The 27,222-nt window shown below is 40.5% G+C and overlaps 1 protein-coding gene across 5 annotated transcripts in view; it reads left to right on the top strand.

The window, feature by feature from the left end:
* Positions 1 to 23,348, top strand: part of klhl5 (kelch-like family member 5) — a 53,359-nt gene extending 30,011 nt beyond the window's left edge. For 2 of the 5 annotated variants that reach the window (XM_042433275.1, XM_042433247.1), the window contains exons 3-15: positions 1,766 to 1,954; positions 7,003 to 7,139; positions 8,672 to 8,868; positions 10,107 to 10,319; positions 14,480 to 14,666; positions 15,535 to 15,759; positions 16,001 to 16,043; positions 16,475 to 16,550; positions 16,948 to 17,030; positions 18,193 to 18,267; positions 18,612 to 18,749; positions 19,625 to 19,796; positions 20,758 to 23,348. In XM_042433275.1, coding sequence (XP_042289209.1) covers positions 1,766 to 1,954; positions 7,003 to 7,139; positions 8,672 to 8,868; positions 10,107 to 10,319; positions 14,480 to 14,666; positions 15,535 to 15,759; positions 16,001 to 16,043; positions 16,475 to 16,550; positions 16,948 to 17,030; positions 18,193 to 18,267; positions 18,612 to 18,749; positions 19,625 to 19,796; positions 20,758 to 20,814 — 1,792 coding nt within the window. In that variant the 3' untranslated portion in view covers positions 20,815 to 23,348. Of the gene's footprint in view, positions 1 to 1,765; positions 1,955 to 7,002; positions 7,140 to 8,671; positions 8,869 to 10,106; positions 10,320 to 14,479; positions 14,667 to 15,534; positions 15,760 to 16,000; positions 16,044 to 16,474; positions 16,551 to 16,947; positions 17,035 to 18,192; positions 18,268 to 18,611; positions 18,750 to 19,624; positions 19,797 to 20,757 lie in introns of those variants that run through there. The other 3 variants (XM_042433254.1, XR_006099914.1, XM_042433264.1) reach the window with 3 other exon arrangements.
* The last annotated feature ends 3,874 nt before the right edge of the window (positions 23,349 to 27,222 follow it).

Below are 27,222 nucleotides of genomic sequence, written 5' to 3'. Positions count from 1 at the left end.
GAGCAAACCGTTGCCTATTTACAAATCCAGCAGATATGTTTCTGTCTACCTACCGAATGTAAGTCCAGTATTCACTCTCCTCATAGCTCTGTTTTTGGTCTCCACCAACTTATTAGGGAAATATCTGGCTCCTCGGCTGCTAAATGCTCCACTATGTTCACCAGTTAGTCTCTAACTTTGTCTTCTGTTTCATTGGAGCTTTTACTGCCTGCTGCAGCTAAAAACGATGCTGATGGGAGCAGTGAGATTGAACCAAAGCAGTAAAGTTAAAGCCACAGAACCAAAACAATAACCTGAAAGATGCTATAAAGGTCCACAGAGCTGAGGGGAATTGTAGTATCAGGTGATCATACAAGTTGTCACAAGATCCATTGTTAATATAAAAATATTAATTATGACCAAACTGTATACCATTAGTTTCTTCTTTTCTTTTTTGGTTTTGTTTCTTTTCTTTTCTTTTCTTTTTGATTATTGTGTTTTGTATGTTTGACATACATTTAAAGCAGAATAAATATGAGGTTAGGGATTATAGCAGCTTTAAAATCTATAAATCGGATAAGGAAAAACTCTACAGAAAAACCATTAAACAAGACAACAAAAAGATAAGAAGGGATCCCTCTTTCAGGATGAACAGACATGCATACATGCAATATTCAGTAACTAAAGTGCAAACACATATGACGAGAGGACGCACAGCAACTACTAAACATTTTCTGTATTATGAAGACCTGGGAAGAGAACAGACTTATGATTTATAATCCCGTTTTAGATAATCCTGTCGACATTTTAACATTTCAAATCATGTTGTGTACACAAACAGCAATTTCTTATTCCTTCTCAGAATGTGTTTGTGTGTCTCTGTCTAGCTTTCTCTCTATGTTTACTCTTGTTAGAATATACATGTGGAAAATTGCAATTTAGGACCGTTTGATTTACGGCAGCCAGGGCTTTGGATACAAACACACACATGCCTCCATATCCCTGAACAGGCGTAATTTCTCTGCAATTGTAGAGGTGAAATGAGAAGTATCAGTTCATTTCTTATCTCTTTGTGCTGCACGGCCAGTCCTGCCACCTCAGCTGTTGAATTAAAAATGGAAGTACAGCTCTGGCTCTCATAAATTAAATGCCGGTTTGGGAGCCATGATGGCTGATGATTCACATAGCTATACTTCGATGCTTATCTTCGACACACATCCACACACTAACTCACACACACACAGCTCATCACACACCTCATCAGCTCAGACTGGAAGAATAAAACATAAGAGCCTTGGGCTTCAGCGCTTCTACCAGAGAACAGCGTATGTTGAAGCCTTCCTGGCCCAAAATCTTGCTTCATTTCACATTGTTGGTATGGATATAAGGGAAGAGGGTGCCGTTAGGGAGCAGAGTAAATTACTGCGTATCCTACGGGCTCAGCTCCCACAGCTATTTAATTGGCAGCTTCTCTTTTAAGTGGGCTAAATTTATCTGGCCATTTACCCCTAGTAATTGGACCATTAAATAGCTTTTGTCTGCTTCTGGCGACATACTGTAACCCTGTTGAAAAGTGAAGGAGAGCGCGAATACGTGAAAGAAAAAGATGGCATGTGGAAGACACAGAGCAGCTGGCTCGCTCTCTCCACACATCTGTCTCTTTGTCTTGAACAAAAAGAGAATCAGCATCAACACATGCACTCAAAGCTTCTGTCTCCTTCTCTTTGTGTCTGTTTGTCCGTGTGTTTGTGTGAATCTTTGTGTGCTTGTCACTGTGTGGGCCCAGGACGTCCAACAGCAGCGCAACACTGTCCTCATGTGTGTCGATGGAGCCGTGTGTGTGTCCTGAGGAGTGTATGTTCACCGCTCTGTCCCATGCCGACGTCACCTTCCGCAAGATGGAGGGCTACTTGAGGACCCGGCAGCTGTGTGATGTCACACTGGTGGCTGGAGAAAGGCGGATACCTGCGCACAGGTAAGAGCAAAGAGAGACAAAAATGTCACATATGTGCAGATTAGACTGTGATGTTGAATACATGATTAGGGCTGCAAGTAATGATTATTTCCATTGACTGTTCAGGCCAAAACAATTTGAAAAATTGTGACAAATTTGCATATTCTCTATTTCCCTGAGCCCGAAGTTGATGTCTTTTAAATTGCATGTTTTTCTGACCAACAGTCCAAAACCCACAGATATTGAATTTACAATGATAGAAAACAGAGAAAAGTAGAGCTGCAACAATTAATCGATTAATTGATTAATTGATCGACAGAAAATTAATCAGCAACTATTTTGATAATTGAATAATTGTTTTAGTCTTTTTTTTTTAAACAAAAATGCCAAAAATTTGCTGGTTGCAGCCTCTCAAACGTGAGGATTTGAAGCTTTTTTGTGTTCTACATGATAGTAAACTTAATATCGGTAGATTGGACAAAACAAGACATTTCAATGCATCTCATGGGGCTGTAGGGAATTATAACAGGCATTTTTTTTACTATTATCTGACATTTCATAGACTAAATGATTAATCGATTAAGCAAGAAAATGCTCAGCAGATTAATCAATAATGACAATAATCATTAGTTGCAGCTCTAAAGAAAAGCTAGTTAAGTCTATAAAGATTGTAGTTAATTAATTTTCTCCATTATTCAACTCAATAATTCAAGTGACAGAATGAAAAATTAATGTCTGTAATCATCAAAAAATGGTTGTTGCATCGTTTTAAGAAATGAAGGCAGAAAAATAATTTTCTGTGTGGGAGAGAGAGCATTAGGGGGAGACAGTATTAACCAGAGGAAGAAAGAAAAAAGATAATAAATAAATAATAACATAGCTATATCTCTGGTTGGGCTCCAAGGACAAAGAGTCGCTGGGGTGGATCTGGGGCGGGTCAGGTCAGGACAGCTCTATCCCAGGACAATTTTATGTATTTATTTTTGTTTTCCCTTAAATGCCGGTTTGGGAGCCATGATGGCTGATGATTCACATAGCTATACTTCGGTGCTTATCTTCGACACACATCCACACACTAACTCACACACACACACACACACACACAGCTCATCACACACCTCATCAGCTCAGACTGGAGGAATAAAACATAAGAGCCCTGGGCTTCAGTGCTTCTACCAGAGGACAGCGTTTGTTAGCTTGTTTTATCCTTTTTTATTCTTAATAATATGTACCTTGACACATAATATGTACATCCAGCTTTTTCTTACACGTCCTCATGCAGAAGCATTAGCATTAACACTTGCATACAGTGCTGAGTCATCAACCACAACCTCTGAACACGTGCATGTACACACAAGATACAAACATGATGACACACACACACTGCTTACACGGGATACTGTTTGGACAGAATCCTTCACAGCGCAGTCACACACATAAAAGTCCCTTTTTTATTTTTGTAGTCTCTCTGTATCACACGGAGTCGACTGAGCTTCTGACTCATGCAACACACACACACATACACGTGTCTGTCATCTACCTCATAGCCCCCCTCTGTCCTGCTCTGTCGCTGCTGCTCTCTGGGCAAGTGGCCACCGGTGCAGCAGCAGGGTCCATCTGCACAAGGATGAGAGAGAAGCCCTCCACCATCAGAAAGACTCCCTTTCTCTCACTGCCTTCCTCTTCTGCCTCATTTGATTTAGTCCCCCAGGCACAGATGGTGACAAACAAAAGACCCTGCTGTATGAGAATCCTAATGGTGTATGTGAAAATGTGTGTCGGCATCTGAAGTTGTGTGTGTGCCAGCAAAGGGGGGGGGTGTAAGACATCTTTATTGGAAAGTGGTTGTTTTGTTTTGCAATTGATTTATTGTACGTGTAGGATAAAAGTGCTTTTCCGGGAACAAAACATATACCCTCTTTCCCTCCATCTCTCTCTGTCTTTACATGTACACACAAACAAATGCACCATACATGCTGAAGAGGCCACTTGTACTGTATACAGCTACATATTTCTTGTGGAGCTTGTTGCAAGCAGCACACTTTGAGCAAACCTCAGGCTCGCCCTACAGTATGTTTAAAAGAAGTAGAGGAGAATTATACCTTTTTGTCTCTGAGGCTGCACCCTATACAAATGCATAGTGGTACGCTTGCATAGTACCTTGCAAGTCTATTTTTATACTGGCCCCTCTGTTTACTTATTTTAGTGAGTATTCCTGCACTGCTTAACTTCTTTATACTTTTAATGGGAGATCAATAGGTATGCATCTGGGGCCCATTATGTGCATGTTTTCGTACAAAAAGGTACTTCTCCTTTGCCGTTATTTTCGAGCGTGTGGAAAGAAAAGTCATAATAGATGAGTAGACCTCTCTCACCACCCCTCCTGCTGTTTTTTCCCCCCTCTCTGTTTTTCCACTGCTATATCTCTGTACTAAGCAGCACATCCACGCTCAAACGCAAACAGACACAGTGTTCAGTTTCCAGCTCTTGGCCTCCTTTTTCCTGAGTCCAACTCTTCTGTTTCCTCCTCTCTTCTGTCTGGCATTTTGTCTGCTCTCTGCTCTCTCCATTACAGCATGACACACTGCCTGCCATGTCTCTGTCTTCAGCGCGGCGCATTTGTGTTTGTGTGTAAATAACCCAGTGCTGTATATAGCCTGTGTCGCTCAAAGCAAGTCAGACAGAGACCCACATGAAAAATTAAGGAGTGGAAATGGTGTGTGTGTGTGTGTGTGTGTGTGTGTGTGTGTGTGTGTGTGTGTGTGTGTGTGTGTGTGTGTGTGTGTGTGTGTGTGTGTGTGTGTGTGTGTGTCTGTCTGTGTATGTCAGAAAGAGAGAGAGAGATAAGACCTGACTGGAATACTTGCAGAACAACTTCCTGCTGACTATAGTCTATTTTGATATCTTTGTAAAATACACACATATACACACACGCCACACACACACTCTTCTCTGCTTGAGGCTATCTGTCAAGGTCCCAGTGTCACACTCAGTAATGAGATTATACTCATGTACATGCACACATCAGGTGGAAATCTGTTCATATGATATCAAACAGAGCTCTAATATGAGCTTGATCATGATCAGTTTATTCATCATCAGCCATTTTTATAACAGGACCATACTCATTACTTTTTGGTACTTTTTTTTTTTTTTTTTTACTACTTTCACATTTGTGTGTGTGTGTGTATCTGTGTTTAACTTCACGGTGACATGAAAGGGTAATGGATTGTTGCGGTGGGGAATTAATTAACTGTCTTTTTATAAGTGACCTTAGGACAATGCCTCTCTGTCCTTCTTCTGGGCTTGCTCTCCATTATGCCATATGTCTTTCTTCTCAAACTCTCTTGCTTCTAAATTGTACGTTGACCTTCCATTAAACATGTCCCTCTCTCTCTTTCTCCACTGTTGTTATTGACGCATGTAAATTAAATAATCTCCTATCTGACTGCACAGATTGGCACGTCTTTTGTAGTGTGTTGCAGTACTTGATCCGGCTGGGTTTGTGTCTCCTTTTATATTGTTTTGTGTGGATTCTGTGTTTAAAAAGAAAAAAAGAAAAAAAGAAAGTATTTTTTCAAATAACTAAAGCTAAAGTAACTAAAGGAATGAAAAGTGTCTGGAATAGAAAAAGAAACACTTGTGTCACAGGGGGGGGAGCCAGGAAACAATGATCTGTGGAGAGATGCAGTATGAAATAAGGAGACAAACACTGTGTAGAGTGTATAAGTGAAGTTACAGTATAGTACTGACCTTCAGGCAGCGTGCCCTTTGTCTCTCATTGTAAAACATGACTTTTTCAGAGAATACCACTATATTAAGCCTGCTTCAGATAGTGACAGTGTCCTTAATGATTCTTGTATAAATGAGTGGAAAAATGTCAGTGTGCTCTAAAAACCACAGACTTACTATACATGACGTTATTCTGATCTCTGTTTCGTCTAACTTGTCTGTTGTGGTTACTTACTTTAGCTTGAATTTTGACACTTGCTATACTTCCTAGCCCACACTAGTTTCCAGTAGGCTGCTCTCCTACTATTGAAATAGTATGTCACATTTGTTCTGTGAAGTCAAGCTAATACCTTCAAAACCTCATACGCCCACTTAAGTTCCCCCCCACCCCCGCTATTTGTGTCACACCTTTTGTGCAAGTTAGTGCATTTCAAAATGCTTTACAGATGACTTGAGAAACTGACACTAAGACATAACAAATGTTAACAGTAAAACAATTTGAGACGTATGGACATGAGAAATAAAAATGATAAAAAGATAAAAATGCAATGAAACCAATAAAATAAGTTTTAAGGAAATAAAGTGCCCTTGACTACAGTGTTCTGGGCTCTGACCAACCAGCATTACTGTATCCTTTGTTGACACTAACAAAGGACTGAAGCAGCCCTAACATGTTGCTATCATTACAGAGCCTGACTTAGGGGTAGAGACACAGAGTTAGCGATGATAGTTGGCAGGTTATGGTAGAAAACATATCTGCTGTGACCTTCAGTCATGCAGTTGTAGACTTTCACACATAGCATGGACTAAGAATACACAGTGTTTAATAACATATTGGTTGTCACCAACAAGTCTGCGATTGGACACATCAGTCTATTACACCAAATTCATTTATTTTCCTACTGTTGTTTTCCATCAGTGAATCCTAGTTTCAGTCTGACTGGGGACATTTTTCATTCATCTCCTGCTCTCTCATTTCCTGTCATCGATCCACTGTAATAAAGGCTTGAATGGCAAAAAAAAAAACATCCCTTTGCAGTTTTTAGGAATTTGCACACCGAAGTAGTGATTGTCAGACCGCTTTTAAATCAACTACAAGTCATTAATCATTAATGTGACTCATATTTATATCTGCTCTGTGATGTATTTGCAGGATCATAGAGTTGCATGTTTTCATGTCGTGTCATCTTTTCCAGGCCATCCTTTCCCCTATCTGTTCTGCATCTTTTCCCTGTCAGTCCAGACTTGTCCTGTCAGCAAGGTCAAAGCACTGCACGTGCTTCCATTACAGCTGTCCGTCCTCTCTGACTGATGCCTGACACTGTCTCCCCTCACAGACTGGTTCTCTCATCCGTGTCAGACTACTTTGCGGCCATGTTCACCAGTGATGTGCGGGAGGCCAAGCAGGACGAGGTGAAGATGGAGGGAGTTGACCCGGACGCGTTGTGGGTCCTGGTGCAGTATGCTTACACAGGTACAGAAACACTCATCTCTTTTTATTAGAAAAGGATCAGTACACAGAGCCTTGCTCCTCTCTTCCTCTAGAAGAATTCCCAGTGTATGTATGCTTTTGTTTGCAAACTCGCTTGCCTCAAATTGCCCCTTGAGGGACGAACAAAGTATTTTGAATTGAATTGAATAAATTGATAGTTATCAGACCGGTCAAATTATTATTTAACAGTGTATTTAAGTATAACAGTGCAGTTAGATGTATTGTATTTCAGAAGTCACAACCAACTGACCATGGCTCTGAGATTCATACTGTTTATTATCATACAAGATTAATTTTAGAGGTGGCACAGTTGCATACACAGTAAATGGAAAGACACAATTGACACAAATTTGGCCGAGGCAGCGCAAACTTAACACAAAGACACATCTGTACAAGTTGAAAATGTTTCAACCTGAGAAAAATATTTTAGCTTGTACCTTGGCTTGAATCTTCTTCATACAAGATGAAAGGCTAAGGGAGAGAGGCTGAAGCGAAAATACATAATAGAAAAAAACAAAAAAACAGTTTCTGGTGAGTTCTGAGATCAATCGGAGATTGAGCTGAACCTGTGCTTGTGACCCACCCGGTTGTGATGGAGAATGATACTATAGTGCTGCCGTAAATCCTCACTTATGGCACCAAATGTGTATTAATCAGCAGCTGAGGGTTAGTGGTTAGGATTTGAGCCCCCAACAAATACACAATTACTCTTGTTTGACTAAAATTTGCTAAAAACTACAGTGCCCAACCATTTTAAGAAATTACTGAGACATTTTTTTTCCAAAAATGAATCTATTTAGTCCATTTTTAAAGATTAAAGTTTTCAGGTGGAACAAATTGACTTTGGGCTTACTGCTGCAGACATAGTAGGGAAGTCAAGAAGTACTAAGAGACAGATAAACTGACACATCGTTGGTTTTAGGAAAAAAAAAGAAAAAATAATGCCAGCCTTATCCTTTAAAGGAAGATATGTTTAAGGCTGCCTGTGAACATAACAGTGACTCTGTTATTGTTAAAAGTGCACAGTCTAAATTCCAATATAAAGCCCATGTAGCTGAGTGTACATACATACATTTTTGCCTCAGTGCTATTGATGTTGGGGAAAGGCACTGTACACAAATCGCAGTGTGAGCTTTAATTTTAGTAGTGGGCAAATTAAATGTAATGACTAATCTGTATACATTACTGAATCCATATAGGTCACAACTTGGGTAGGTTTTTCGTTTGGGATTGTGGGTTGAAAATCTGATCTGCTTCTAACAGCTAACATCTCTAGTAAGTTATCTCAAGCAGCCATCACATTTTCCATGGTAAACGGTTTCATTCTGGGTCTCGGTTCTATGAAAAATGTATTAGTTTTCGTGAGCTTTTGCTCGTGTTGATGGGCATGTTACTCTTGATCTCAAATCTCTTAAATAATAAATCTCAGACTCGTTTTAAAACACAGCCCTTTTGTGATATCTTGTCTTTCTTTGCCTCTGTCTTCCTGCTTCTACACACAATCTGTCCTCCAGGCCGTCTCGAGTTGAGGGAGGACACTATTGAGTCTCTCCTGTCGGCCTCTTGTCTGCTGCAGTTGTCGTCTGTAGTTCAGGCCTGCTGTTCCTTCCTCATGAAGCAGCTCCACCCCTCCAACTGTCTCGGCATCCGCTCCTACGCCGACGCTCAGGGCTGCCATGACCTGCAGACGGCCGCTCACGCCTACACCATGGTGGGTGCACTGCCGCTTCATCTCCGTACCTCCAGCGATTGTAGAGCCAACACAAGAAAATGAATGAAAGGACGACCTTGGGAAAATATAGACCTGAAAATTATTGTGTAGATTGAACAGGACAACTAGATGTTAAATCTCAAGAATCACATGGAAAAACATATTTAATGCTTTCACCTTTCCCAACAATCCACCTCTCTCTCTACCGCATATTCCCCACTGTGGTCATTTTCCAGTCTTGATGTTATTCTTGGTAACAAATCGGTTCCTCATTCACAACACACACCACACACCATTATCACCACAATGGCTGTTTTCTTCACAGCGTTGCTATGGTGACTGTGAAATAGCTTCTTCATCCATTTGATCGTTCTTTTTTTTCTTTTCTTGTTTTCTCCTGTCTTTACATGCCTTTTTTTCCCCCCCACTCTGCCTCCCTCTGTGTCTGTCTCTGTCAGCGTCACTGTTTCTCTCTTTCTTTCTCTCCGTAAGTGGATTATTGTTCAACTTTAATCTGGGGTAATTATGTCATAGGGGTGACTTCATCTGGGTTTAACTGTCTGCCTGTGTCTGTAATTCACTCACACACATATACAGCTCACAGGATTATTATAGCCAATGTGTAAGAGCTATACAATAGATTGACTTTGTAGAGAAATGCTTTTTTTATTGTAAATGTTTTATTTATATGGGAATCAGGGTTTCCTTGCTTTTTCTAATCTTTCCACCAGAAACAAATTATGTCTATAATGGTAATGGCACCCTGTACAGTCATTATATAGAAACAGCAACCATCACAGCGTGTCATCACCTTGACCACTGTCACAGTTGACACAACAGTGCATACTGAGGATACATTTCCGAGTGGTGTTTGTGTTCCGGCCTGTGTGTTAAAGTATCTAGTTCTCATTTCTACCTCCATCTGTATTCACATTCTTTTTCGATACGACTGACTTATTCCAACCTTTTCTTATCCAGACCCTTTTTTCCAGCTCTGCTCATCCATCTTCCACTGACCTTTCTCAAGCCCTCCTTTCCTTCCTTTTGTCTCTCTCCTTCCAACCTTTTGATCCGTTTTCTCCCTTTACTCAAATCCTCCTATTGTTTTTTTTTTTATTCTCTCACCCCCCTCTTTATTCAGCAGTTCATGATTCATTCATCCATACTCTTTTGAAACAAATCTTTTCCTCTTTACTCCTACAGCTGCTCAGTTTTACTCCCTTCTCTCTGTCTACCAGGAACACTTCCTGGAGGTGGTAGGAGGCCAGGAGTTCCTGCTGCTCCCAGTGGAGGAGATGGAGAGACTTCTCACTTCTGATGACATTAACGTGCCCGACGAGGAAACCGTGGTAACCTCTTTGCTAACTTGGGTCCGTCATGACGCCAGCACCCGGCAACGCCACCTTCCCTTGCTGCTGGGTCACATCCGACTGCCACTGCTACAGCCGCAGGTGGGAGCTCTGTTGCATATCGTACTTTAATTATTGCTGGATTTAATATCCTGTGAAACTGTTTTATATCTGTTGCCACATTATCAGCTTCCTGTCTCTCTGTTTCCCTTTGTCTCTTTATCATCTTTCTCTCGCTCTTGAATCAGTCAAATGGATAATAAGTACATATGTTGCCAAGAAGTAAAAGGTGAAAATATGAAGATTACATTCATTAACAAACAAATAGCAGCGTCAATCAACTAGAGCTGCAACACTTAGTTGATTAATCGAACTATTTTGAAAATCAGTTAATCTTTCAGGTAATTTTTTAAGCAAAAAATGCCAAAGATTTGATGGTTCCAGGTTCTTTGATATGAGAATGTGCTGCTTTTCATGGTCTTACATGATATTAAATTGAATATGTTCGGGTTTTGGTCTGTTTGTTGTGCAAAACAAGACATTCAATGACGCCATCTTGTGTTCTAGGATATTATGGTGGTCATTTTTCACTGTTTTCTGATGTTTTATATATCAAACGAATTGATTAATGGAGAAAATAATAGACACATTAACCAATAATGACAACAATCATTAGTTGCAGCCCAACAATTAACACATTTTAACGCTAGAACTTCCCATCTAAAAGAGTAAAAGCGGTCTGCTAACCTGACTTCTTCTTCTTCTTCTCCACACCCCCAGATTTTATATTTGTAGTCTTCAGCCTCAACAGACGATGCCTTTTTTTTCACCTCTGCAGTAGTACTCCTCAAGACCTGTAAGCAGGCTTTGATGTGTGAAATCAGTGGTGTTCCCCTTTAATCTTTTCACCACATTCAGTAAACTGTACTGTGGTTGTTCATTGTCTTCATATCTCTCGTAGCATAGTAAGAGTTTGTGCCAAATTTGTGCTCTCTCTCCCTCCCGCTCCTTCTCTCTACCTCCTACTGCTTCAGTCTGTCTTTCTGTCTCTCACTCTGTCTCACTATCCACTTGGGCAATTAGAGAGACTGTTCGTATCACAACTATTACCCTGCCAGGCGCGTGCTTGTGTTTGCTGTGCTTGTTCTATCGCTCTCTCTCTCTCTCTCTCTCTCTCTTTCTCCTTCCTAGCTACTTTAGCAGGGTATCTGAGTGGTAATGTGATGCTGAGACATTTATATGCTGGGCAGAACCTCAGTTACTGCCTAGGGCTTTGGATGTACAAACACACACACACTCACACACACATTTTAAACCTTAATTAACTGTGATATCTCTCTTAACCGCAGCTAAATTATCTGTTCTCTTCATCTCCCTCATCAGTTATTTCCTTCGCTATATATAAAGAAACTGTAGAGATAAAACTCCCGCTGTGCGCCCTCCCTCTCCCCATCTTCTCTGCCTGCATCTATACATCTCCCAGTTTTTGCACTAGTGCGGTACACAGTATGAACACCTCAGATATATGGTTTTGCCCTGGTCAGCTGAAATCACAAGTAGCTGTAACGTGTAATCAGTGGAGAAGATGGATGGCAGAGAAGGAACAGTGAAAAGCAATGGAGCAGAGACAGACAGCAAGAGAGATACAGAGCTGAGGCTTGATTCAACCTTTAACGATGGATCATGTGCAAGCCCGCCACCGCCACCATCATCACCGTGCTAAACTGATAAATGGATTAACATTCAGCAACTTCATGAGCTGTGAAATGCCAATGAAACGAGAAATAAACCTCACACAGACAACAGATCGATACTCATCAACCAATTAGTCAGCTCTCTATCTAGGCCACCGTGCAATTAATCATCAAAAGGATATCAGCGCACCAGATTAATACCTTTAATCCCTGCTCCCCATTACCACTGTCACACACACACAAACACACACACACTTGGTTTAATCTGAGTCAGATAAGCATCTGTTGGACAGAAATCGGACAATGTGCACCAAAGAGATTTACAGAGCAGTGTGTGTGTGTGTCCGCTAACAATTATTTCAGTTATCGATTTAGTCTGGCGATTTTAATTTTGCTGATGATTTATCATTTGCTCCTACAAAATGTTAGAAAATATTAGAAAATGCCATTACCAGCATTAGAATTTTCCACAGTCTAATGGGATTTCTTAATTGCTTTTATGCTTTACTGTCTCAAAAACAGTCAAAAACCAAAAGATATTCAGTTTTCTGATACAGAAGACAAATAAAAGCTTCACATTTGAGAAGCTGGAAGCAGTTAATTTTTGGCATTTTTGCTTGAAAAAGAATTGAAATGATTCATTGATTTGAATTGCTTTAGTTCTGGTGTGTTTGTGTGTGTAGTGGAAATGATGCAAAGGCAGGATGTTCATAAAAAGATGGAGAGGGTCGGTGTTGGTACAGTAGCAGCAAAAGAAAAGCTGCAACTAATGATTATTTTCTTTATTGATTAATCTGTCGATTATTTTCTTGATTAATTGCTTAGTCATTTGGTCTATAAAATGTTAGAAAATTGTGAAAAATGATGATTACTGTTTCCCAAAGCCCAAAATGTCTTCTTTTGTCCCGACCAACAGTCTACAACAATTAATTGATGATCAAAATAGTTGGTGTAGTTGTAGTAATAGTAGTTAATTAATCGACTAATCATTGTAGCTCTAGTTTTAGGGCTAACAATTATTTTCACTGTTGAGCAATCTGCCAATTAAAATTTTGCTAACTATTTTTAAAGTTTATTGTTTGCGCTGTAAAATTTTAGAAAATCAAAACCCATTAGCCTAATGTAATGTCTTACTCCTTTGCTTTACTGTCTGAAAAAACTGTCCAAAATCAAAAGATATTAACTTTCCTAATATGGAAGACAAACAACAACAGAAAAGCTTCACATGTGAGAAGCTGGAAGCAGGGAATTTTTAGCATTTTTACTTGAAAAATAACGATTTATTTTTCAATTTTTCTGTCGATTACTGTAACTAGACTAATCGTTTCAGTTCCAGTGTGTTTATGTGTGTGATGGTGCAAAGGCAGGATGTACATAAAAATTCAAGATGGAGAAGGGTAGGTGTTGGTTGCAGCATGCTTTGCAAGAGAAATAAGATGGGAGTAAACATGAAAAATATGCATACAAGCTGGGAGGAGTCCACGCTGTCTCTCCTGTTTAAGTATGAGCTTGAACAGAGAGGGGAGCACAACTTTCTCGCTGCCCACTGTGCGGAAAAGAGAGGACAGAGAGGGGACGGTGGGACGCCCACAGGATTGTGTCTTATCTCGCCCTCCACATTCAATCCTTCACAGCGTGATGGACAAATAGCACAGGAGAGGACAAACACGTTTTTTTTTCCTATCTCTGTCCTTCCCGTTCACACACATACACAAATGAGTGCCGAAATAGGGTTCACCCTAATTTGTCCCTCAGTGATTGTATGCAATGGAAGTCTGGGTTCACCCTGGCGTGTAAGCTGCTTATCCATTTACCATGCTTGCTTTACACTCTCCACGTCAGGCTGAGAAAATTGATTTTATATTCAGTGACCAAGTTGAATTATTTGGGCCGAATCTTTCTTTTTCTGGTGGTGGGAAATACAGAGGAAAGCACAGTGGGAAAAATAATTTAGCGTGTCTTTTATCATATATCATCTATTACACTTGTTCTCTATGATTGAATCTTAGCAGTGTTCCCACTGACTTCAGAGCCAACACACACATACATACATGCAGGCACACACGCACAGCCTAGAAACTTCAAATGACTTTCCATCTATTAACACACACACACACGTACGCAAACACACACAAACACACACCTATCTAAATGTAAATCACGTACTTCTTGCCTTCAGGGAAAACTTTCTTCTCACCACCCTGCTTCTCTCACAGGCAGCAATTTCCTGTGGATGTATTTTAAGGAACAGACTGGTGGATTGAAGTGCCTCATGCTGCAGCCCCTGGCTGTGTGTGTGAGTGTGTGTGTGTGTGTGTGTGTGTGTGTGTGTGTGTGTGTGTGTGTGTGTGTGTGTGAGCACTAATGACTGCTGGTCTGATCTAATCTCTCAATCAATGAGAGAACAGATTTCTTTCGCCCCTAAGACCTCTGCAATCAGTGATAACATCGTAACCCACTCTGACCTATACACACATTACAGACACACACACCCTGCATTTGTGTCATCTGATCGTTGATAGCAGTTGTCACATGTCCCTGTGTGTTTATCAATGCGTGTGTGTGTAGTTCTTGGCAGATCTGGAGACCAACGCTCTTCTCCGGGACAGTGTGGAGTGTCAGCGGCTGCTGATGGAGGGGATGAAATATCACCTCTTGCCCCAGCGCCGGCCCCTGCTTCAGAGCCCGCGCACCCGGCCACGCAAGGCCACCGTAGGGGCAATGTTTGCTGTGGGCGGCATGGACGCCACGAAAGGTAGCACAGTCACTTGCACGGACCCACACACAACTAGAAAAACTCTTTAACATATATTATGTAAGAATATTGCATCATTAAACAAACTCAAATTCACAGATTTTTCTTCTACTTATGATTTAGTAACCTATAAATATATGGGTAAAAATCTCATCTCACATTTTCTTAATTTTTGTTATTGTTGTTTATAGCAGGTGATATTGTTGTTCTTTTTTTTTTTCAAATCTGATGAAAACACCAAAACTGACTGAATTAGTTGATCCTACTGAAAAGTGTCGTCTGTGAAACCAAAGCTAGAAATAACTTGTTCCTTTGTGCCACATAAATGAGCCAAACCGTTGCACTGAGCTCTGTAGTTTATTTTGAATCAATCCCAAATACACAGTCATGCTGCCGTAAATACTCACTAGTGCACCAAATTCACTGCTGAAAGTAGGCAGTAAAAAATGTACTATTTACTCCTGTTTCTGTAATGTTTGCTAAAAACTGCAGTGCTGAGCTGTTTTAAGAAATCATGTAGCCTTTTTTAAAAAGGAAACTATTTATTTGTAACTCGTTATCAAAGATTCACATCTTCAGTAGGAACAAATTGGCATGCAGCTGAGAGCCATCGACAGTCAGAAAGTATTGTGACATGGACAAACACATTGTTGATTTTGCTGTTTTCACCAGAGCTGTTACCATAAATGAAAATATAGAACATGTGAACGTGTGTGAAGGTACAGATAAAAAACAGAAAAAACTACTGGAGCAGAATGTAACTCAGTGCTCTTACTCCATGCATAAGCACAAAATCAGAGATCAGCATACATCCCCTCACACTCCAAGACACACAGTTGTACTTTCACGTGTTCTGTGTTTTCTCTAGGTGCCACCAGTATCGAGCAGTACTGTCTGCGTCAGGACACATGGAGGCAGGTGGCCACCATGAGCGGACGGAGACTCCAGTTTGGCGTAGCCGTCCTCGACAGCCGTCTCTATGTGGTGGGAGGCCGAGATGGACTCAAGACCCTCAACACTGTGGAGTGTTACAACCCACACAGCAAGACTTGGAGCGTCATGCCACCCATGTCCACACACAGGCATGGCTTAGGTGAGCCCTGTATTTTGAACGCAAACATGATTTACACGAACTGTAAAGGTCAGTCCAAACTTTATTTTAATTCATCTTGAGTGCCAATACAGAAACTTTTTCAGAGGATTGATATTAGATATTTGAATTTTAAGTGTGGCATTAAACAAGTGCAGTTGTAAAGAAAATACTACTGATATTTAAATTTTTGTGATATATATTGATCCCTGCTGGAAAATTATCTTTTCCTTTCCTATCGCAGTAAAGTCAAAGGTCAGTTTCCGCTGCAGAACAGCATCTCTGCAGTAAGTGATTCAATATTATGCTCAAGGACACTTCAGCAGAGTGGATTTAACCCGGATGTTTTGTTTGAAGGACAGTCTCTCCACTTACTGTGCAAGCCATCACCATTACAATGACAAAATTTGATAAGCAGTGCTGTGCTGGTGCTTCATTGTTTTTATAAATGTGTGCATGTGTGTAAAAAGGGAGGTGGGGATTCAAACACACATCTGGCGGCACAGATGTTCTGGCAGATAAATCCCTTGAGTCCGGAGGTGTCAACACGCTGCTAACTCTGCATGGTGCACAACCCTTGGTGTGGTTGCACACACAATAAAAACTCACACACTCACACCTTGTCCTTAACGCGTGTGGTTGTATGAGCTTGTCCGAGCCGATAATGTTTTGGTGAGTTGCCATGATTTAATCGTGCATATGTGGTTGTGTATCGCAGGTGTGGCTGTCCTAGAGGGGCCTATGTACGCAGTAGGAGGACACGATGGCTGGAGCTACCTCAGCACAGTAGAAAGGTGGGGGAATTCTTCACACAGCTGGCTGAGCGGTAGCAGTTGTTTTATTCTTTAATTTAGTGGCAGCCGGCCATGCAGAGAGTTTTCAGAGATCCACCTCTGAGATTTTGGCCTTTACCCAAACACAAAGGAAGTTTGTTGTTTGTTTCTGGTGTTCACAGCACTGAAAAATGAAGTGACAATGTCCTTGAAGAAAGAATGTAATTCCAAGGAAATCTGTTGACAGTGATTTCTGTGGATTATTCAGAACAACAAAGACTGTTTACATTGTTGCTGCTGGAAGATGCAGTGACTGCTTTGTATATTTCATCACTTGTTGCAACATTTCTGCAAAGTTCAGGTTAGACATGTTTTAGCATGTTCAGTACTCAGAAGCTGTTTATACTCTTTCTACCAGGTGGGACCCTCAAGCTCGTCAGTGGAGCTTTGTTGCAAGTATGGCAACACCCAGAAGCACTGTGGGAGTAGCTGTACTCAATGGCAAGTAAGTGAGCTCACATATTGCCTCACAAATCAACACTACATCCCCGTTAAAATGCAATATTTGCTCATACATAGTCACTTTTAATTATATTGGGGGGGGGGGGGGGGTTGGATGCTGTATGCACTTATTGCAAGTAGCTTTGCACAAAAGTGTCTGCCAAATTCATTTACTACTGACACTGAGCTGTGCAACCACATTTGTAGCTCACTGTGGTGTATAATAACCACTGTATGTCACAGAAATAGTCAATTAAGTAAAATCCAGTGCTAGTGGTTTGGAATAACAATTATACTGCTTGAAACAATACAAATCTGATCCGCTAGGCCCTAAAAGGAGAGAAAATACAAACTTGTCATGTGAGAAACATCAGAGAATATGTTGAAAACTCCACCATGTCCATGAGTTTAGAGGATAAAGGAAACAGTGAAGGTATGTTGCTGTGCTGCTATATATATAACAGTATGGAAAAAGTGACGATACTCACAGTCAGGGACATAAGAACACATACACACAGTCAGTCATGTGCACAAATACACATATCGATAGGATTTGATAAGTTCCAGGCTTGAACATCCTCACTTGCCCCGAATTCTTCAGCAGCCGGCAAGAGAAGTTATTAGACTCGCAATATTGTGCCGTTGTTTTTATTATTCAGTGCCTCAGAGAGACGCTACAGAGAAAGGCTTTATAGATGGTAATTAATACAGAAACAACTGATTTGTGCTAAGCATACCCAGCAGTAGAGTGTGTGTGCGTTGCTGCGTGCGTTTGAGAGTGTGCGTGTATGTGTTGTGTATTCTCTAGGCTCCTCGCCTGATGGAGCTCATTACTTGCTCGACTGGTTCTGTTGCACTTCTTTCTTTGCCCTCCTAACTCCACATCCACGGATGCACACACACACACACATTGAATGACGGCTCGGGGTTGTGACGCCCCAAGAGCATTGGTTGATTGATTTCGTTCACCTCACATTGTCCCCCAAATCCTGCACACACTCACACACGTACACACACCCCTTGTACCATCTGTTTTGGTGTCACTAAATTGAAATGGGACTTCCAGAATCGAGAAATGTGTGCAGAGCTTTGTGTGGCAGGTGTTTTGTGTGTGTGTGTGTGTGTGTCCAGAGGGATAACACTATCTTTCTTTCTTTCTCAGGTTGTATGCAGTCGGAGGTCGTGACGGCTCATCCTGCCTGCGTTCAGTGGAGTGTTTCGACCCTCACACCAACAGGTCGGCGACAGGGGACTTCATTTGACCAGAATTAATTGCCGTCTCCTGCTTTATTATCTGTCTGCTGTTCTTTCTAGTGAAGCGCCTCTGTGCTTATTTACCCACAGATCAAAGGAGACAGCTAACCCTCTCAGGACGTTAGAATAGACCACATTCAAACAACTTCTGTTTATCAACTGCATTCATTAAAGTCTCCGCTGGAAGTGCTGAAACCACCTTCTCATAGCTTGATTAATGTTTTTGTTTTTGCTTGACATTAATGTCGGAGAAAATATGCAAGTCTGCTTTTTTTTTCTTCATTTTTTTCTCTCTGATGGTTAAAACCTGCTGACCTCCATCTACAGGTGGAGCGCTTGTGCTCCGATGGCTAAACGACGCGGGGGTGTGGGTGTGGCCACGTGGCACGGCTTCCTGTACGCCATCGGAGGTCATGATGCTCCGGCCTCATCTCTGGCTTCTCGGCTAAGTGACTGTGTGGAGAGGTGAGTCTACATTCATTTGTGTTTGTGTGTGTGTGTGTTTGTTGCTAGTTTATAAAGGAGACGTGTCAGATGAATCATACATACTGCTACTAATTTGCAGTGCCCAATTTACTCTGATAAAAACATTTGCTTTGGTACTTTTTCTCTCATTTTTATAGGATTTTTTATTATATTTGACATGTTTCTCATGTGATGACTGTTTTAAAATCCGTATATGTAAAATCTGAATTCAATTAAATTGTTTTTCGAATCAGAAAGGTTACATAAAACAGAAATTTTAGGCGACCCCAGAAAACATTGGTGCAGTCTGTGTGATGTTTTCAGACCTGTTGGTAGGGGGTAGCAACATGCAAATAAACTTGTAAATAAAAAATGCTGCCATAGTTGCCAAATTTACTCAAAAGTGACCTAGAAATTAAAATCTGTTCTATTGTTTATGCACACTGTCTTGTACCTTTAACTTTTTATTAAAGAACCAGATAACACAGTTGTTTGTATTTTGTACTAATGGTTTAACCGGGAGAGTTTCATGCCAGTCCATGCTGAAGAAATGCTCAAACTATGAGTCAGGTAACGTTGTCTATCAGAAACATTTGTGGGATTTTTACATCTGGATCTGGAGGCCCCCAAAAGAATTTGTTCAACATTTTGGGAAATATGCTTTTTCACTTTCTTGCCAAGATATTAGATAAGTACAGATATGACAACAGTATTGATCTTCTCATCTAATTCTCAGAAAAAAGGGGGAAAGTGTATTTACCAAAATATGAAACTTTTTGAATATTACCCTTTAATACTATGGACTATGGTGTGGAAAAAAGTAAATGTAACTTATTAATACACTTTTGTGTATGTGTGTGTGTGTGTGTGTACAGGTATGACCCTCAGACAGATGTTTGGACAGCAGTAGCCCCCATGAGTATTAGCAGAGATGCCGTTGGTGTTTGTCTCCTTGGTGACCGTCTCTATGCTGTGGGCGGTTATGACGGGCAGGTGTATCTCAATACTGTGGAAGCTTATGACCCTCAGACAAATGAGTGGACACAGGTACGCATCCAAACACACACACACACACACACGCTATTTATACATATTTAGAAGGAGGGAGTCTGTACACTTCACAGAATCATGCAGTCTGACCTTCTCCCAGCTCCTCTTCCATGTAACTTGGCATGTTCTCATTGTTATGTAAATGTGTGTTTTCCTCATGCTAATATTGTCCTTGCCGCCACAGCAGCAGTAGGAGATAAAGGCGAATATTTCAAAGTTGAACAATCCCATCCAGCAGGAGTTTCTATCACGCTTCAGTTTATACCTCATCTCCTGCATAGCCTTAGAGGATTTCTTACCAAAGTTGCTGGAAATCTGCCATTTTAGAGACATGCACCATGCTGAGAACAAGAGGTGGGCGGATACAGAGAACATTCAAACTGACACAGAGGGAGGAGGACAAACTGAGATGTTAGGGAACATGTTGAGACCATTAAATGTGTCCTCTGTTCATTGTCAGACACTGAAACAAACAAAACAGTGAATGTGTTGCCTGTCTTCTCCTAACTGCAGTAGCTTCACTATTCACTTTAGCACAAACCTGTCAATCCGTAAATCTCTGAGACAGATAACATGGATGGTAAGTTTATGTTTAAAATAAGGTGACTGATAGACAGCTCGGACTGCCTGTGTGGAAGCAGTGGCTACAAACTTTACCTATTTGTTTTTAAATGTTGAAAAAACATGTAGAAGTGCTTGTGGATGGATTCACAAAGTTGTCAGCTGAATAAGATCACATATAATCAATTTTAGTGTTTTAGTATAGACACTTGCGGTCAACTCGATTCATTAATTAATTGTTTGTTCTATAAAATATCAGAAAATGGTGAAACTGACATGATTTCACGTTACTGCAGTGATTTATCGTTCTACATAATCCAAGCTGCATCCGTTAAGCTGCATCCGTTAATATCCAGCTGTGATTGTGATTCTTGTGTTTTCTCTGTTTGCTCTCCAGGTGGCACCTCTGTGTCTGGGCAGAGCAGGAGCCTGTGTGGTGGCCGTCAGACTGTGAAAACACAAACACCGACATTTTGATGAGGCTCGGAGACCCTTCTCTTTGTCTCCCGCCTGCCTGCCAGCGTGCGACCAAACACTTGAAACGGAGAGACTGATTACTGATCGCACTTCAGGTTTTTACACTTCAGCAAAGTCAAATTTGACTCTCCTTAAAGACTGCCAGTCATTCATTTCAATGTTTGGGGGGTGAGGTTAGGGATAAGGTATCAGGTGTCAAGCATCTGATAAGGTTTTTCACATTTGTACATCCTGATAACTTCCGCCAAAGTGAACTGCCACCGACAGCCATGATGAAGAAGAATCTGCAATGTTTATTTGAGCATGACAGAACAGCTGTCTGGCAGATTTTTTTCTTGCCTTTTATTTTATCTCTCTCACACGAACACACACACACACATATAAAGCTACATGACTGCTCTCTGCTTCTATTTCTGCTGACAGAAAAGGTGAGAGAGACAGAGAGAGATTGTCAACACTGTTGAGATGCCTCATCATTTTACGCTCTAGTTTTTCTTAACAACATCTGATCGTCTGTATTGATGCTATTTTAATAGCAATATATTCCCCATTATTTTATGCTGCAGTTGGCAAGTCCTATTCTTTTTCTCTCTTGCCCACTGACAGATGAAAAAAAGACTTTTGACATAATCAGCACAACTTTATGAACAGCTATACTGTAAGGAACTGCAAACCTCTTTACTGTTCTCAGTCAAAAGCATATCATCATGTTTTATCTGATTTTTCTTTGTGTATGTCTTCCACGTTGCATCAGCCCACATCTGAAGGATACAGTGTACAGTGAAACGCGATTTATTGTTCAGCTCATGTTCAGTTTTAGCTTTTTTAAAAAGCTACAATAGCAAATTATTCAACTTTTTCTTTTTTTTTTAACTTTGTGATTGTACAATGTTTCACATGGTAGAGAACTATTAAGCACTTTTTACTGGGTAGCCTGAGTAATGACTATAATAATAACAATAACAACACTGTGGCCCTTTGTTGACCCCTGTTGGGAAATTTTGTTAACTTTGTTTTCAATTTCCCTCGGAGCACAAGGTCAGCTATTTACAGGCTCGGTTTTCTGCAGGGCCAGTTGAGCTTTTCTGTCTGCCGACTACCATCTTTTTCTCCACTATAGATGCATCTTTTGTGTGTGTGTGTATGTGTGTGTGTGTTCATGTGTTTGGGTGTTCAGAAATTGCAAGGAGTATATTTTTATCTCAAATGAGAATCTTCCCCCCTCTTCCCTTCCCCTCTCCACATCTTCAATTCCCTGCTGCTTTCTCTTCATCCCCATTTTCCCATTTCATCACCGCACACACACACACACACATACACACACACACAGAAATACATGCACTACCACGTTTGAGAGCACAATCGGATACCCAGACAAAATGAACAACAGACCATATAATGAGACCATGAATTTAATAACGATTCAGCCGGTGCCGACGTTTTGTTTGATGTCGAGTTCAAAGCGTTATTAGATTTGATGCTGCTGCAGACAAAGTATCAGACAGACATGAGGGGAAAATGAATCCAGTGAAATAACCTCATGTGTCCATATTTGCCGGCTCGTTTAAGTACACTCACATGCCAAGAAACCTTGAGAACGCGAAGACGCAGACTGCAGGTTCAACACTGACATGTGCCACAACCATTTTACGTTGTATGCGTAATTGTGTTTTCCCCCTGGTTGCTTGGATCTGCTCTTCTGGTCTGGTGTGTGTGCGCGTGTGTACAAAAAGCAAACTCCTGACAGTGAGAGGCAAAGCAGGCATCCTGTCTGAACTGACAGATCTAGAGCTAATGTAGCCCCCAGGATGCACATCACAAACACACATGGACATACAGCATACACACACACACACACACACACTTATAAAACGACACACTTAACCACACAGCTGAAAACCAAGTGCCCCAGGAGCCGGCGAAGATTGAAAAGCCTCCCAAATTTGCCGGCATGACATGTAAAAAGCAGAGACGGGCAGCCGAGCAATTCCCCACAGCTGAGCTGATGTTTATTCAGGCCTAATGCACTGCTGCATTATTCTATTTTCTTCCCCTTCAAACCTTCTTGCTGTTTATTTTGAGCAGAATTCTCTTTAGATCAGAGCAAAAAGAAGTGTGTCACCTCCACTATGTCGACATATTCGGAGAGTTTGATTTCAGTCAGAGATTAAAATTAAAAGAAAAAGACACATTCCAAATCAAATTATATATTGGTGTATATTATGTACATAAATAAATATAAAATCTGTATGTAGTTTAATTGCATTATGCTGTATATTATACAATGCCCACTCAATACACCATGTGTTATTGTCTGTTTGTTTTTGTACCATGAATTGAGATGAAGAAGAGTCGTAATAAAAGTGACAGTCGGTGAGAAATGGTGCAGCTGCTCATCTCCTCTTTTTTTCTACCACAATGTTACACCTCCTCTTTTACTGTATAAATTATGTATGTACAATATATGCTGCTGTAATATGCTGTTATTGGTCTTTTATACATTAAAGTCAAGATGTGATTTAATACTTTTTGTCTGTTTTTCCCTATGTAAAATACGAACGCACAACAGCTTAACAATAACAACTAAATCATGTTTATGCTACAGACAGTTTTGCAGACAGTTTCCATTCGTCACAAAAGCGTATCACAATAAATGCAGTGTATGTTTATAAGTGCAGCTCTGGCAGCGGCCTTTGCAGGTCAGAGGTTTCTGTAGGGTTTATGCAGGTTTTGCTGCTGAATTAATATTCTGAACAGTTTTGAGCCTGAAGGTTAATATGAACTCATTATTCTTAAGTGTGGATGTTCTAACTTTAAAAAGCTGCAGCCTGAGCCAGAAACACAGGAGTGAGTTGAAGCATTCAGAGAGTAGAAAAAGTGTGTGAGCAAGAGGAATGCTCACATTTTACAGATACTTTAACCCCGGGACAGCGGCCAGTAGCCAGCTGATTCACTCTGTTATTTATTGCTGGGGAGGCTTTAAATCATAACCAGCTCTGACAAAACGCCTCCCGGTGGCGCTGAGAAATGATGCCAGTGACCTTGTCTGGTTGTCTTAACAGCACCTTAGTCCATCACGTCTGACAGGAACAAGAGGGAGACGGAAAGTGCTGGACTGTCTGGCTCCATGTGTTTGTCATCCAGATGTAGACATAGTGCTATACAGACGTGTGCACATCTGCATTTACCAGGCAGCTTAATTACCACTAATGGAGTTCTAACGCTGCCCCTCATTCATTAACATTAGCCCTTTCATCACCTTATGGAGACTTGTGTCATGTCAATTCTTTTCAGGGGATTTATTAGTAAATTCTGAGGTTTATATCTTAACTTATTATTATGATATTATTATGATATTCATCACAGATGCACAGCAAAAATCTTAATATTTTGTCACACGTAACTGTCTCCGTCTGGTCAATGCAGTCAGGACAATTTCAATGCGTATATCTGGGCCAAAGCTGGATTACCATTTGGACAAAGGCAGACCCTATCGTGCCCTGAACACCAATGGTTGGCTATGTGTGAGTTGTTTTGGGGCATGTTGATTAATTGCAACATTTTGGGGGGAAATATGAACCACTAAAACACATACAAATCTTCAATATTTCATTTGATATTATTCTTACACGTTGCATATTCTTTTAGAACTTTTGGATAATCAAATTATCACAAACTTCAGGCAAAACGGCTTATGCTCGATAAGAGCCCATGGCTCATTTTTGCTCCAGGGCCTCCTAGCGGGTTAATTCGTGCTCTGATTTGGGCAGATTTCTGTTGAGATCTAACAGAGAATTATGCTCACGGGAGTCATTTCCAGAGTGTTTCCTGGGGATGATATTCAACACCTGTATTCAGACACACTACATGCAGCACACCGTTGTCATGTTTATATCAATTGGCAAGCTGGATTCTCAACACATGGACATTTTTTTACATCTTGTATGTGTATCAATGTGTATATTGTGTGTTCTCGTACCAAACAGTGTGTCCCAAGCACATAAACCCTCAAAATAAATGGTAAGTACAATTACAAAGAATAATAAATGAATAAGAGTTATATATAAAACACTTGAGCATTTCAATTTATTTGAACACATGGACATTTTTAACTCTCTGAACTATTTTCCTAAATGTTGCTCTGGATTCTGGCTCTGCAGTCTGTCACATCATTATTCAGTGATGTGTTGTGCCACATTACTCACTGTACAGTTGGCAAATGACTCCCAATAGTAGCTTTGTTATATAGTAAGTACGGTGGCCCCCAAGGACAAAGCACACACAGGATTGAAAGCATAAACATTAAGGGAAACGTGCTCAATGAAGTCTTTAAAGTGCTCCAAAAAAAAAAAGATATTTGAACATCAACATTTCCATGACAACTGGGCCTCTTCATCTCCTGAGAAAGATCATGTGGTATGATCGAAAGGTCCAGAACAGCCACTTAATGGACTTTGTTGTGAGATTGTTTTGTAAACTATAAGATACAATAATTGTTTTAAAATGATTCAGTTTCTTTTGCCTTATTGGAAAGTATGTAGAAACACTTGAAACATATACAGCATTGTTAAAGCATTCAGCTACATACTCACTCAGGGTTTAATTTCTCACAAAACATTCATTTTTCATCTGTTTTTTTTTTTTTATCTCTGTGCTCTAATTTTACCATTTTGCTTGGAAATCATACAGCTGCTCCCTTCGGTGCATCTTAATGAGATCTGAGTCAGCAGGGTGTATTCTGCTTCGGCATGCCAGAGCACAGAGAGAAATATTTGTGTCACACAGCTGGTGTTTCATTCCAGCTCTGAGGTTTGCACAGGAAAAATAAGATGTCAACTTTCCATCAATGTGTAAGAAAGTACAGAAGACCAGAGTGTTGTTCTGCCCTCTTTCTTCAACAGTGAAATTACAAAAGAAAAAGAGCAGTTGACTTTGACATCTGATTTATTTCAGATGGACATGAGGATGATAAGTAAGCCTGTTCAGTGTTTCCTTTCTTCCAAAGAGCATTATGGAGCATTTACAGGACAACAGCATAAATAAAATAGGACAGAACAGATTATGGATTATATCAGTATATGGAAGCATTGGAAAGAGAAAGTCATGAAAATTGTACAAGGCTGCTCTCTACTGGACCTGTAGTGGAAACACAACATTTGCTGAACCGAAATTACAGAATTTACAAAGAGAGTAGAGAAAACAGCTGTGGTGATACTGTGGTCATGGCTGGATTAACCTCTTATGGGGCCCCAAGGCAAAAGGTTGTTGTTGGGCCCCTATTGACCTTCACTATGCATGGTAGAACTCTAAAGCTGCAATGATTAGACAGAACATTTTGATAACTGATTAAACAAAAATGCCAAAAATTCTCAGTCAACTGAGTCAACTGAGACCAACGTTCATGATTCCCTCCACCTACAAATAGTCTCAGCACTGCAGCCTGCAGGATGTTAACAAGCTACACTTGGACCGATGCACCAGATGGGATCATATATTCAGTGAGTTGGCAACACTGCACACGAAGGTGCTTTGACAATAGAAAATATCAGCTCCATTATTTGTTGAGTTGGACTCCATAAAACATCTAATAAATGTCTGTATTGTTATTAACGGCGTGCTCTCCCAGTTTACTGCAGTTGTTTACTGTACATAATCCCATCAGGAGCGCTTGGACAGATGTAGAGCTCAAATCTGTGTGCATAAAGTATCTCCTCGACAAACACAGCTGGCTGCACACTCAGAGATTATGTACACAATATAATACCTCAAGGCTCCCTTTATATGCTGCTCCTGAATTTTCTACAGAGGGAAGGAACCACAGAGAGATGTTTAAACATCCTCTGTTGTTTCAGCTTCACAATCTGTTCAGTTTAATCTGAATATTTTATGTGGGAGGATTCAGTCTTTGTAGAGCAGATGTCAAATCTGTGAGGAAGTACCTTGTTCAAGAGCATGTGGAAAATGTAACACGAGGCCTTTTTTCACAGCAGACACTTTGATTTGTTGGAAAAGCACAGGTGTTACTAATAACATTAACAATGACTCCATTCTCCAGGACCCACAAACTGAAACAGCTAAACAGAATCTAGTATCCATCATTGCTGACAATGTACACAAGATCATCCCACATAGAAACATGTTTTGTATATTATACATATTTTGTAAACTCGATATTGTCCTACATGTGAAATTCGGCTTGCAGCATGGCAAAAACAGACATATCAAAACAGTCTCATCCACTGATAAAAAAAAACACTGACTAAGAGGGTTTTATATTAATTTGTGTGCATTTTTTTTCACATACTATAAAGGAATGTTTGAATCTCTTGCTACATATCTTCCTAAATGGAGCATTTAAAGGTTAGGGTCACAGTATTGTAATTTT

This window comes from Thunnus maccoyii, chromosome 2, assembly GCF_910596095.1.
Source record: "Thunnus maccoyii chromosome 2, fThuMac1.1, whole genome shotgun sequence".
Taxonomy (NCBI): Eukaryota; Metazoa; Chordata; class Actinopteri; order Scombriformes; family Scombridae; genus Thunnus; species Thunnus maccoyii.
The sequence above is the reverse complement of the archived record's forward strand: the minus strand, read 5'-3'. Positions and strand labels throughout refer to the sequence as shown.